The sequence below is a fragment of the Pelodiscus sinensis genome, chromosome 2, assembly GCF_049634645.1.
Source record: "Pelodiscus sinensis isolate JC-2024 chromosome 2, ASM4963464v1, whole genome shotgun sequence".
In the NCBI taxonomy this organism is placed as follows: domain Eukaryota; kingdom Metazoa; phylum Chordata; order Testudines; family Trionychidae; genus Pelodiscus; species Pelodiscus sinensis.
Genome location: NC_134712.1, coordinates 140,220,127 through 140,233,625, shown reverse-complemented (window position 1 = coordinate 140,233,625; position 13,499 = coordinate 140,220,127). Strand labels below are relative to the sequence as shown.

General features: G+C 44.7%; 1 protein-coding gene across 1 annotated transcript; it reads right to left on the bottom strand.

The window, feature by feature from the left end:
- Positions 1-2,551: 2,551 nt before the first annotated feature.
- LOC142827230 (uncharacterized) lies at positions 2,552-12,926 on the bottom strand. Its single transcript, XM_075921519.1, has 2 exons — positions 12,316-12,926; positions 2,552-5,952 (listed from the first exon to the last, which is right to left on the bottom strand). The coding sequence occupies exon 2, from the start codon at positions 5,944-5,946 to the stop codon at positions 3,586-3,588; it is 2,361 nt and encodes a 786-aa protein (XP_075777634.1). The 5' UTR covers positions 5,947-5,952; positions 12,316-12,926; the 3' UTR covers positions 2,552-3,585.
- Positions 12,927-13,499: the final 573 nt, after the last annotated feature.

Below are 13,499 nucleotides of genomic sequence, written 5' to 3'. Positions count from 1 at the left end.
CTGTCATCCGAGTCATCCCACCAAGTCTCCATTATTCCAGTCAAATCATAGTTCTTTGACTGGGCCAGGGCTTCTAATTCTCCCTGTTTGTTTCCTAGGCTTCTTGCATTTGTGTACAAACACCTTAGATAGCCAGGTGATCGCCCTCTCTTCTGCATTTGAGTCAGGGGTCCTCCTTTGTTGCTTGTTCCTCCTTGTGTTCCTTCCTGGTATCCGACTTCCTCACTTACCTCAGGGCTTTGGTCACCATCCCCCAATAAACCTAGTTTAAAACCCTCCTCTCTAGGTTTGCAAGCCTACCCATGAAGATGCTCTTTCCTCTCTTGGCTAGGTGGATCCCATCTCTTCCTAACAATCCTTGAGCCCAAAACCGTCTCCCCTGGTCAAAAAAACCAAAGCCCTCTCTCCAACACCACCTGTGCAACCACACATTTACTTCCTCAATTCAACTATCCCTACCTGGACCTTGTCCTTCAATTGGAAGGATGGACGAGAACACCACTTGCACTTCAAAGTACTTGATCCTTCTTCCCAGCGCTACATAATCTGCTGTCACCCACTCAAGGTCATTCTTGGCTGTATCATTAGTTCCTACATGGAGAGGCAGGAAGGAGTAGCGATCTGAAGGTTTAATCACTTTTGGAAGACTCTCGGTCACATCCTGAATGCGAGCTCCAGTAAGCAGCACACTTCTGGAGATTGCAGGTCTGGATGGCAGATGGATGACTCAGTCCCTCTTAGGAGGGAGTCGCTGACCACCACCCCCCGTCTTCTTCTTTTGGGGGGGTGGTCGTGGAACCCCCATCCCTAGGGCTATACATGCCATGCCTTCTGGTAGATAGTGTTCCCTTCTGATTTCTTCCCTGAGAGGTCACTGCCAAAGCATTCTCTACTGCCTGTGGAGTGAGCCTGAAAGCAGTTACTTACCTCTACATGAATGGGGAATACCCAAGTTGGCCTCCTTCTTCTTCTAGAGGTTACATGCTGCCAGTTTTCTTCCTTGTCCTGAACTCCCCTAATTGGCTCTTCAGCCTCCTGTGCCTGCAGAATTAAACGCTGCCTTCTGTCGAGGAAATCTTCATCCTTTCTGATGGAACGTAGGGTCGATACTTTGGCCTCAAGTCCTCTAATTTTTTCTTCCAAAATTGTGACCAGCTTGCACTTAGTGCAGATGAAATCTCTTCTTTCTTCCAGGAAGAAGACAAACATAGCACATGCTGTGCAGGTAACAACAGCAGACCTATCAATATCCATACCTGAGTTCCTTCTGAGAGATTCCTCAGTTGTTATTAAATGCCTCCTTGAAGGGCAGGAGTGTAGCAAAAAGAATGGCAAGTGTATCTTGCCCCCTTCCCACTCCCATTCCTAACTCCCTTTCCAAACTCCCTGTTACCAGTCCCTGCTTGCAAGCCTCCTGGCCGCTGACTCATTCCTTTATAAAGCCTTGGACTTCCTCAACCAATGAGCAGAGGCTTCTAGATTTCAAACCCTGATTAGAACGCTCACAGTTTCCACCTGCCAGCCAGGGTTGGCATCCCAGAGTTCTACTCAGCCAGATCTTTTGGGATTTCTGGGTGATGTCCCTGGTAGTTATTGTTTAACAACCTCCTTAGTCACTGAGGGTATGTCTACACTACAGTGTTATTTTGAAATAAGCTATTTCAAAATAGTTAATTTGAAATAGTGTTTTGCTATTTCAAAATAGCGCATCCACACTGAGTGGACACTGAATCACATTTAAGGCTGGCCAGAACCAGGTCTGGCAGGGCATCAGGTCAGGAGTTACTCTGTGTGGCTGCTGCCTGAGGCTATCTGAGGCCTGTGCTTAAAGGTAACCCCCCCCCCCCCCCTCCCGACAGCTGCAGGAGAGCTTCCACCCTGAGGAGCACTAACAGTCTCCCTGGTGTGCCCCACTGGGGGCTTGTGCCTCATTCCTCCCTCACGTCCTTCCACTTACACCTCCCCCCCCCCCCCCCAGCCTCCCTTCCTTATTTAACAAAACTCTCCTTATTTAACAAAACTGGGGGGATGAAATTCTGGTGAGACTGGGGAAAGGAGGCAGGAGAGGGGAGGAGGAAACCTGGGAGAAGGGAGCTGGGAGGGGGAAGTAAGGGGAAGAAGGGGGAGGGGAAGCTCAGGGCTCAGGGTTGGGAGTCTCGCCGGACCAACTTGATTGTCATGCAAACCTGCTCCTGGGTTCACGTGTGTCCTTTGGTGGCCAGGCTGGCAGCCATCCTGCCATAGATGGCCACATTCCTCCATCTAGTGTGAAGATCATAGATGTTGGGGGCATCCCCCTCAAACCTGAATAAGGTCCATGATCTCTGCCCTGGACCAGGAAGACGCCCGCCTTCTCCAGGCCCTGGCAGGCTCCTGGGAGCTGGCAGACTGCTCCTGGGGAGTGGTGGAGGGCTGGCTGCCAGTGGCTTTCTGGCTTATGTTTTGGGGCCACTGGGTCAGGGGCAGTGACTGCTGGCTCTGTGCTGGCAGGCTTGAAGCTGGCACAGGCACTATGGCCAGAGTCTACCCCTTTAAGAGCTCCAGGGTGTTACCCGGAGAGCTGGGGTAAACAATTGCTGTGCTATGGGCTATGCAATTTAATTAAAGCCTAAGGTGCCCTCCCACAGAAGCCAGATTCGGCCTGGTATCCTGTATCTAATCACCAGGGGAACAGCTTAGAAATTACCAAACAACAAGAATTTAGGGCCAAACCATGTATTTTAAATGCAAGATTAAACATCAGCAAACAGCATACAACTCAGCAACAGTCCCACCCTAACCCTGGAAAAGAAGATAGAAGAGTCCCACACACACAAGGGTATACATTACATTCTATGCGGCGATTGAGGTTCGATGTCCGTGACCTACAACCTCGCGGCTAGTGAGAAGCCTTGAGGGAGGACAAACGGAGCGATCCCTCGATGGATGCTTCTCGCCTCCTGCAAGCTGACGCTTGGTGGGCACCGGATCCTGTCCGAGTATCCGTAAGCAAGACAGTTATAAGTCCCAAAGTCTTAGTGGGAGCGGAAAAGGCTTCCCTTATTCCAATTAACGTCACTCGCAATGGGTAGTCTTGTCAGACTGCAGGCTGGAACCTTGGCCTCCTCCGGGTAGACGATGACACAGGGCAATGATGATCACAGCACAGACGCACACACAGGACATCAAGGGGGCCAAAGAACACGAATGCTCTTTGACAAGGGTATATAAACATCTTATGGCGGGAAAACCATGAAGAGAGCGGGGTGCATAAAACTTAGGTGCCGTGTGCAAAGAATGGGTGCGCACGCAGGCAATTGGGCGGTGTGCACAGCCTTTGGTGCTGAGTGCACAGGTTTAGTGCTGGGTGCACAGCCTTCCTTTACTTGTTTTTGGCGGGAAAACTGCTTTGAGGGAAAAAGAACCTTTCAGACTCCATTTTGTATTTTACCCAGGCAACAGTTCCCCTCCTTGACGGTGTTACGGTGTGAGGGAACTGAACATGTCACACCGTCACTCTTACAGTTACAACTTACATTATATAACTAAATACAAAATGAGTGTCCTTTATGGTAACACTATTTACATAAATCATTATTGACAATGTCAAGCTGTCCCTCTTTCTAATACAAAAGTATTTCTAACTTTATGATTAGCCATCTTACATACAACTATAGTCAGTACAATCACATATACTAAAATACAAAAATGTAACACAAAACTGACAATCATGGGGTAACTAAATAAAGGTGACATTTCACTAAAAGATGAAAATACATCCCACCAATTATTTGCGTTTACGTTTACACTTGTTGTGGTCTTTACATGCTTTCTGACTTCACTTATTTTATCAACAGCGTGGTGTATAATTATCCCAGTCCTATTCCCTAAATCATTTATTTCTTTTACTAAACCAATAAGCTCAGGGTGGTGGAACAAAGATTTCATAGCATTTAGGTTAGGACCAATTGATACAGGCTCGATAATGCTTATCATCTGCAAACTAACAGTATATTGCTCTTCTGATGGTTTGGACAAGATCACCTTTATGTCACATCCTTGTATGTGAAACACCTTGCATAAGCATAAGTTAGAGGTACCTGGATTAACTACTTTATAATAGGTATTTACTGTAAAATGGGGGCACAAACTCCGAATACATATGCACCCGTCTGCTCTCTGAACCACAACAGAATGGTTGTTGTCATTATTAGAGGGGTGCAAATCGTAGTGACACTTCCCAAAATCGGGATTAAAACAGATGTGGTCATACTCCCATAATCCGGTAGTGCACGTATATCCAAGTCCGACTTGTTCTACACATGCTTGGAGATTTACAGTTCTCACTGTAGAATCGTCTTCTTTTATATGTGCCCACATTCTGTCTGGCAACGGAAGCAGCAAAGAATGATTTACAAACATTCCAATAGGTACAATAGGGTATATATATTCTTTAAGAGCTTCCCTCATCATAAGGATAGACATTTGAAGTTGTTCTTCTTTTAAATCATATTTGGTGTGGATTACTGACCACCACTCTGGATTACTTCTTTCAAACTCATTTAAATAAGGTTGAAGCAATTTTGAGATTTCTACAGGTACTTTCCCACTGGTGCTATCACGTAGAATGTCTTTAGCGATATCTATTAGTATTGCTTGAGCTTGGATACAAGCTAGAGCGAGTGACACGTTACTTTGTATATTTTCCATGATCTGTAAGAGCTGTAAATTATCTGCTTCTTGGATGGCAACCCATAATGGCAACAGTTTGGTAACATCTAACTGTAGCTTATCTACAGCTAACAGAGCATCTTGTATGGGATGTGTTAAATCTACAAAATTGTTTGCCAGCGCAGCTAGTTGCTGGGCTATCCGAATTTGACCTATAGCATTTACTGCTCCTATACCCGCTCCTGCTCCTCCTATTAATTTTGCTATCAAATCCCTTTTGGGCCGTTTCGTTATAATTTCGGGCTCCATGATTCTTAACCATCTATTCCATCCATTCAACATAGGGATAACGTAAGATTGACAATTTGGGTTAATCTTGCTGGTGGAAATATGCATGGGCATAGTTACTATTTTCACCGAATATTTTGGTTCTATCATCATTACTTTAGCAACATCTTTCTTGATTACATATGGGCCTATATTAGACAGGGTAGGTGCATGTGCTACGGTGATTTTTAGTTGGTATACTACTTCATACGGTCCTCTAACTGTCCAGGTGCCTGAAGTTTCTACTTTTACTTCTACGTCACCATGGCATCCATAGCCGACTATATTCCTTCTGTTTTCCCACTTACAATACATCGACTCATGGTGAGTACTAGATTGGGCTGTTTGTCCGTGCATCCCGCAATGAATTTGGCGAGTTATCTTCTGACCATGAGGACTATATATAACTACTGGCACTTTTTCTACGCCTGCTGCCATATGGACTATTTGAACAGAAATATTCATAGATCCTGGCTTGACAACTGTGGGACTTAATATGTCCATAAACACACATTTGGTTTGGTCCCATTTGCTGATGAGTGGTATACAGTTGACAAGGCACCTTATTGGTCGTTTTTCAGTACATCTTACTTGCTCTATGTCTATTCCCCAGTCACATTTTCCATGAGGGTTGAGACCCATATCAAACCAATTGAGAGTTCTTATGATGACCTTTTTAGATTGTTTGGTAGCTGCAAAGGTTAACTCTGGGTATCCGGATCTTTCATCTACGACCTTGAAGTAACATTTTCCTTGTGCCATAAATGCATACAAGATTAAGTCTTGCGATTTGAATTGTTCTAGATGTGTTATCTTCTGCCTCTTAGTAATTATGGATGAAGTCTTCGGGATGTTCCACTCACTCAATGGCTTATCGATAGCTGTACATCTCCAGTAGTCGTTTTCTAGAAATAGTAGACCCCATGACGTCTGGATATAATATATAATCAAAAGTATAACAGTATCCATATTGTTCTGTAAGAAAAGAAAAGGACAAACATTAGCTAACTGACTCCCGGGACATCTTTCACCGGAACATTAGGAGGATCTTGTCGATGTTTAGGTTTCCACTTTTTTAATTGGGAACTGTGGAACCATTTCTTTAATTTTCGCTTCCCTGCTACTATCTCAATTTGGTATACAGTAGGTCCTGCTTTACCAATAATGAAACATGGGCCTAACCATCTTGGACTGAGAGGATGTTGCTTTTCACTAATATACCTATACAATACTTGGTCTCCTATCTCCCATTCTTGCGTACACAGTTGATTTCCTAATCGCTGGTCCATTTTCTTCATATTTTTCTTTAAGTTCAATGCTACGTCATACTGTATGGACGATATGACTGTAAGGATTTTCTGGATATAGTTGTCGGTCATCATTCTGGGCTGAAACTCATCTGGTGGCACCCCTCCTTGTATCCACCATAGTTCTGGCGTCCGCATAGATCTTCCTAGTAATGCTTCATGAGGTGAATAACCGTTTGCACTTATGGTAGAGCGGATGGCCATTAGTATCAGTGGAATGTTTTCATCCCATCTCTTCCCCGACGAGTCAATCACTTTCCTTAGTGCTGTTTTTAACGTCCGGTTTGATCTCTCAACCAACCCTGATGATTGAGGGTGTCCAGCTATGTGGAATCGTTGTTTGATCCCTAAGGCTATGCATAGTTGTTTTACAACGTCACCGGTGAAATGAGTGCCTTGGTCACTATCTATTTCACGGGGCAGCCCAAATCTGGCAAACACTGCATTTAATAACACTCTGGCGGTGGTTTTTGCCGTGCAATTCCACGTAGGTATCGCCTCGATCCACTTAGTAAATGGATCTACTATTACCAAGCAGTATAAATTTCCTTTTGCAGTTTTAGGCAGAGGACCAATAAAATCGATTTGTAGCCGATACCAAGGTCCGTGGATCGGTTGATGACGAATTGGCTTACAGTGTCGGTCCATTTTTGGGTTGTTTTTCGCACAAGTTAGACAATTTTGAATAAAATGCTCTGTGTCAGATTGCATATTAGGCCACCAAGCTACTGTGGATAATCGGTCCATGGTCTTTTCACACCCAAAATGTCCTTGGTTATGGGAGAGAGCAATCAACTCTTGCCTAAGGACGGTTGGTAACACTACTGTTGGAATATCATCTATCTCCTCTTTTTTAGTCATTATTACTCCACCAGGATGGACAAAAATTCGACGATCCTTATACTTTCCTTCTTTTGCTAGAGTGGTTACTTCTCTATCCATTGTTTGCATTTTCACTAAATCTACGGTGACACCTGCATCTGGATAGTTATTAGGTGGTTTGATTTCGTGAACCACTTCTTTTCCTGTCATTTCCCAGGCTTGATCTATAGGCAATGAAGCGGCGGTCTTAGCTAACTGATCTACCTCATTGTTAAATTTAGATATTTCTGCCTGGTTTTTACGGTGTGCTTTCACTTTAAATAGGTAAGTCTTCCCTGTACGCATCTTGGCTAAGTTCCATACATAGTTAAGCAGTGATGCATAGGCTACAGGCTTGTTGTTAGTTGTACACATCCCTCTCTCTTTCCAGATGGTCATCCAGTCTACTAGCGCTCTTAGAACCCACTCTGAATCAGTACATACTGTAACATCCACGTCAGAATTGCTGTTTTCTAACGCTAATATTACGGCTACGATTTCTGCCGCCTGAGCAGACATGGTTCTAATGGGCTTCAAGATCTCTTTCCTGGATTGGACATGTAGAGCTGCAGCTCCAGTTACTAACTTTCCATCTTTCCGATGACAACTCCCATCCACTACCCATATATGGTCTGGGGTAATCTTCTGGGCGAGATCATAACTTTCTATTAGAGAAAAAGGGGACATCACTTCTGAAGGGCGAATATCTGGGATAGGGCACTCATGTTCTTCTTGTTCTGAACTCTTTACTGGTTGACATAATATTGCTGGGATGACACTTGGCATGTTAGTATGTTCAACCACAATTGGATGATTCATTAATGTCAAGGTCCATTGTGCAAGACGAGGGTGGCTCACTCGACCATTATTTGCACGCCCAGAAATAATGTACCTCACTGGGGAATGACACGTCTTTAAAACAACAGGGGCCATTCCTATAAGATATTCCCAGTGGTTCAGGGACCAAACCAAAGCAAGCACCTCCTTCTCACAGGTGGAAAACCGTTGCTCAGTCTCTGACAATGTTCTGGAGCCATAGGCCACAGGTCTAATGGAAGTTCCTTGTTTCTGCATCAGGACCGCTCCAATCCCATCTTTATTGGTGGACAACTGCATATAGAATTCTTTAGATGGATTAGGATAAGCCAGAGCTGGAGCTTCCATCAAAGCTTGTTTCAACTGTTTGAATGCCTCTTGGTGAACAGAAGTCCATTGCCATGGTTGATTTCGTTTAAGCAATACATATAGAGGCTTTGCTTTGGCTCCAAAGTTTTCAATAAAGTCTCTGCTGAATCCAAGGAGCCCTAAAAACATTCGCAATGAATGGACGTCCGTTGGTGCAGGAAGACTAGCTATCATCTTGACCCTCTCGTGGTCTGGCTTCCTTCCTTTTTCTCCTAACTCCACCCCTAGGTACGTAACCTTTTGTTGGACCAACTGTGCCTTGGACGGATTGATCAAGAATCCTGCTTCCTTTAATAGCTTTAACACCTCTTCTAGTACTTCTAGATGTTTTTCGCGATTGGCAGTCGTAATTAAAATGTCATCTACATAACTCACAATGCGCTCTGCAAATTTACTGTTCTTCCATAAACTTGACACAACTTTATGACAAATAGTGGGTGCGTTGTGAAAACCTTGAGGCACTCTTGTAAATGCATACTGCTGATCTTGGTAAGTAAAGGCGAATTTGTACCATGATTCTGGAGTCATTGGGATCGAAAAGAAGGCGTTAGAAATATCGATAACTGAAAACCACTTTGCTCCACTTGCAATTTGCGCTATTATTTCGGGGTACTTTGCTACTACAGGAGTCAATCTCGGTGTTACTTTATTCAGTTCTCTAAAGTCAACAGTCAATCTCCATGATTTCCCATCGGCTTTCCGCACCGGCCAAATGGGAGAGTTGCAAGGGCTTTCACATTTCACTATAATCCCTTGGGCCAACAAGGCCTGAATGGTATCTTTTATTCCTTCATTTGCTTCTTTAGGAAATTTGTATTGGCGCACTGGCCTAGGGTCTGGTCCAGATACTTTGACTGATGTTTTCACTTTCCCGCAACTTAATTTGTGTGGCGCGAATACCTCTTGATGTTGTTTAACAATAGCTTGTATAGATGGTTCCCAGGTGGGCATTGATAAACTGTGGCACGCTTTTATCGCTCCTAATCGATGGGTAGGATATATTATTGTTCCCACATCATTGCTTTCACTGGTTCTATACATACAATGATTGGGTAAATCTACAACTAGTCTAAATTTTTGTATTAAATCCATGCCCATGATTCCCATGCAGTCTAATTCTTGTATTCCAATAGCGTTGGTGGTTTGTAATGGTCCCAGTTGACAAACAACTCCAGTAATGAATGGCACTAAAGAAGTCTTGCCATTATAGGATTGTAACGTCCGGATGTAATCCACTGGTACATTCCTCAGGTTAGGTAATTGCTTGGTGCATATGAGACTGGTGGAAGCCCCTGTATCCACCAATGCTCGTTGTTGAAAACATCCAAACTTCCCTTTGTAGATGATATCTACCGTTGGTCTTCCATAGAGATCAAATGTAATTGGAATAATCTGTTCCATTCTATGGGGCTGGGAAGCTTGGCACCTTCAATGTTGAACTTCCTGGTTCCCACGGTCTGGGTTCCCACGGTCTAGGTTCCCACGGTCTAGGTTCCCACGCTCTTCAAAATGGCTGCCTCCTTGTACATCCCAAGATGGCGTTTCCGTACAACAAGATGGCGTAGTATATCCCGTAACAGCCGCACAAGATGGTATTTCATTATTTGCTTTCGCATCTGCTTTGGTCTTTCCTTCCCAGTATACAAGCTCATTAAAGATGGAATCAGTATTTAGGGCTTTGATTTTATCCCAAGGTAAGTATTTTGAAAGCCTCTGTGCTAAAACTTTCCTGGTTACAAAAATTTCATCCTTTTTCCCCCACAACACACAAGATGGTTTCTCAAGATTCCTTTTCTCTTGCTTTTCAGATAAACCCCCTCCTTGCAGGGCAGATACCTTTTTAACTTCTGCTCCTGCTAACTGCTGTAAGTTATAAATTTCTCTTATCTGATCTTCTAAAAGAGACAGCGGGGCGTTGGTATGATCATATGCTCCCAATGCCAGTTTTAAACTAGGGAGTAAACCTTGATAACACATCCGCCGAAATTGAGGAGTGTCACAGAAGACGCCACCCCCCTGACCATTCTGTGGGTTAGATAACCAAAATAAGGTCCTTTTCCGTATAATATAAGAATCAGGTTTCTCTCCTATCTTTTGGGTGTCTGAATAAGCTTTTCCCACCAAATCCTCCTGAGGGAAATAAACCTTGTAGACAGCTGTGAACAATTCTTTAGGTTCTATATTAGGATTACCAATCACCTTGTAAGGCAAAGCCAAATAATCTTCGACTGGCATGCATTCTTTTAACAAAACAACAATGTCCTCTGTGCTCAGATTCGGGGTAGCACACACTCTGGCAATCCAGTCTACTACCTTTTCCCGGTTACATGGCCCTATAGTCCTTCCCAAAGCGCGAGCTTGTTCTGGAGTTAGCACTCGCTGTTCTTGTTTTATAACAGGGCCTGGTTGTCCAGGATACTGCACCCTAGTTGTGGTGATAGGAGCCATAATTGCTAACTCCTTACAGTCTTCCCCTCCTTGATACTGTGGAGGGGGAGCAGAAGGAAAACAAGATTCTTCCTCACAGTCTCCCAACCAATCCACCTGATGGTATTTAGGTTGGATTGCTGCTACCACTCCTTTAGCCATCCCTAGCTGTTGTTTTAACTTAGTAACTTCCAACTGGCACTGTGAGTGGTCTCCAGCAACCTTGGAGCTACTAGCCTCCTTTAGAAGCTGTCTAATAACTGCTTGATTATCTGTAAGCTGTTCATTCTGCTCTAGTATGGTTCTTTCTAATTTACTTTTCTTTTCTTCTAATTCCATCAATTTACCTTCTAAACCAGAAATTTTAACTGTTAAACCTTGAACCTGGGAGTCTTTAACCTCTAATTCTGATACCTTCTTTGCTAATGCATTCTCTACCTCTACTAAATGATTTTCCTTTTCATTACATCTGGCTTTTAGCTCTTTAAGCTGTGAGGCAAGCTCTTTGCTTGTCATTGCTAGCCCATACAGCAGTGCCCGCTTTTGGTGTTTACGTTTAGGCTGAGGTTTTGCTCCCATATACTTCTCCCATAAGTTAGTAAACTTTTCCAATGAATCTTCCCCTTTAAAGGACCCATCCACCCAGGGATTAGCTCCCTTTCCATAACTATTTACAGCATATTCAACAGACAATTTATTGTACGCCGGTTTCCATCCCTCGGTGCCGAAAAGCTGCGGTGCCGCCATTGCTGTAAAGGCTGCTTACCCAGCCTCCACTAAAGAAAACCAAGGCACCTGGTTATAGCAAGGCTTGACTGCTCAAAGCCTGCCGGAGGTGTCTTGCTAGAAAACCGATACACAAAAACACCCAACAATAAACGCTACAACGACAGAGGAGTAGTTATATTGCTTCGCCCGAAAAGCGGCAAGCGGCGAAGGGGTTTAAAACCCGGAAGTAGGTCCGCGGCCTACTCCAACCAACTGCTCCCGGGGATTGGGCCTAGCCCTTGGCCAGCCAGGCTGGGAGCCTGCTGCCGTATGGTGAATCGGGTTCCAGAGGGGCGTCCCCACTCTGCTACTCCCGATATCACTCTCTGACAGAAGAAAAAGGGATAGGGGCCCGGGGAAGATGCCCACCCCGAGTCACTGGACCGTATCTCGTTGCTCACTGTTGCTGATGTTTGTCTCCGGCTCCACTCCTATAAGTGGGAGTGGGCCTAGGCCCTGGCGGAAACCAAAGCTGTTTCTCACCAGGTCCTGCCGCGGTCGCCAAACTGTTACCCGGAGAGCTGGGGTAAACAATTGCTGTGCTATGGGCTATGCAATTTAATTAAAGCCTAAGGTGCCCTCCCACAGAAGCCAGATTCGGCCTGGTATCCTGTATCTAATCACCAGGGGAACAGCTTAGAAATTACCAAACAACAAGAATTTAGGGCCAAACCATGTATTTTAAATGCAAGATTAAACATCAGCAAACAGCATACAACTCAGCAACAGTCCCACCCTAACCCTGGAAAAGAAGATAGAAGAGTCCCACACACACAAGGGTATACATTACATTCTATGCGGCGATTGAGGTTCGATGTCCGTGACCTACAACCTCGCGGCTAGTGAGAAGCCTTGAGGGAGGACAAACGGAGCGATCCCTCGATGGATGCTTCTCGCCTCCTGCAAGCTGACGCTTGGTGGGCACCGGATCCTGTCCGAGTATCCGTAAGCAAGACAGTTATAAGTCCCAAAGTCTTAGTGGGAGCGGAAAAGGCTTCCCTTATTCCAATTAACGTCACTCGCAATGGGTAGTCTTGTCAGACTGCAGGCTGGAACCTTGGCCTCCTCCGGGTAGACGATGACACAGGGCAATGATGATCACAGCACAGACGCACACACAGGACATCAAGGGGGCCAAAGAACACGAATGCTCTTTGACAAGGGTATATAAACATCTTATGGCGGGAAAACCATGAAGAGAGCGGGGTGCATAAAACTTAGGTGCCGTGTGCAAAGAATGGGTGCGCACGCAGGCAATTGGGCGGTGTGCACAGCCTTTGGTGCTGAGTGCACAGGTTTAGTGCTGGGTGCACAGCCTTCCTTTACTTGTTTTTGGCGGGAAAACTGCTTTGAGGGAAAAAGAACCTTTCAGACTCCATTTTGTATTTTACCCAGGCAACAAGGGAGTGGAGGAGAGAGAGGAGTGTTCTTGGTTGAGGCTGGAGTGGCCACTAGGGCACCCTGGGAAGGCTGGAGGCCCCCTATTTTGAAATAAGTGTCTACACAGCACTTATTTAAAATTTGCTATTTCGGATTTGGCATTATTCCTCATAGAGCGAGGTTTACCAAATTTGAGATAAGCACTCCGCTATTTCGAATTTATTTCGAAATTGCGGTTTGGCTGTGTAGACGCTAGGAAAATTATTTCAAAATAACTTTGCTGTGTAGACATACCCTGAGGGACTAGAACTTAGTTCTTCATCCTCATGTGACACAAAGCAACAATCTGCTTCTTTCCAAATATAGAACAGAAAAAATATTGAATACTTCTGCATTTTCTGAATCATTATTATCAATTTTACTATCTCCATCTAGGCTTATACCATTGTTCAAGGTTTAGCTTTCTCAGAGTAGGCCCACGGTCCACTTTGAGAAACCCTGGCCCTGCAGGGAAGATGGATTGGGGAATGCCTAGACCAGTGTTTCTCACAGTGGACCATGGGCACACTCTGAGGGTATGTCTACACTACCCCG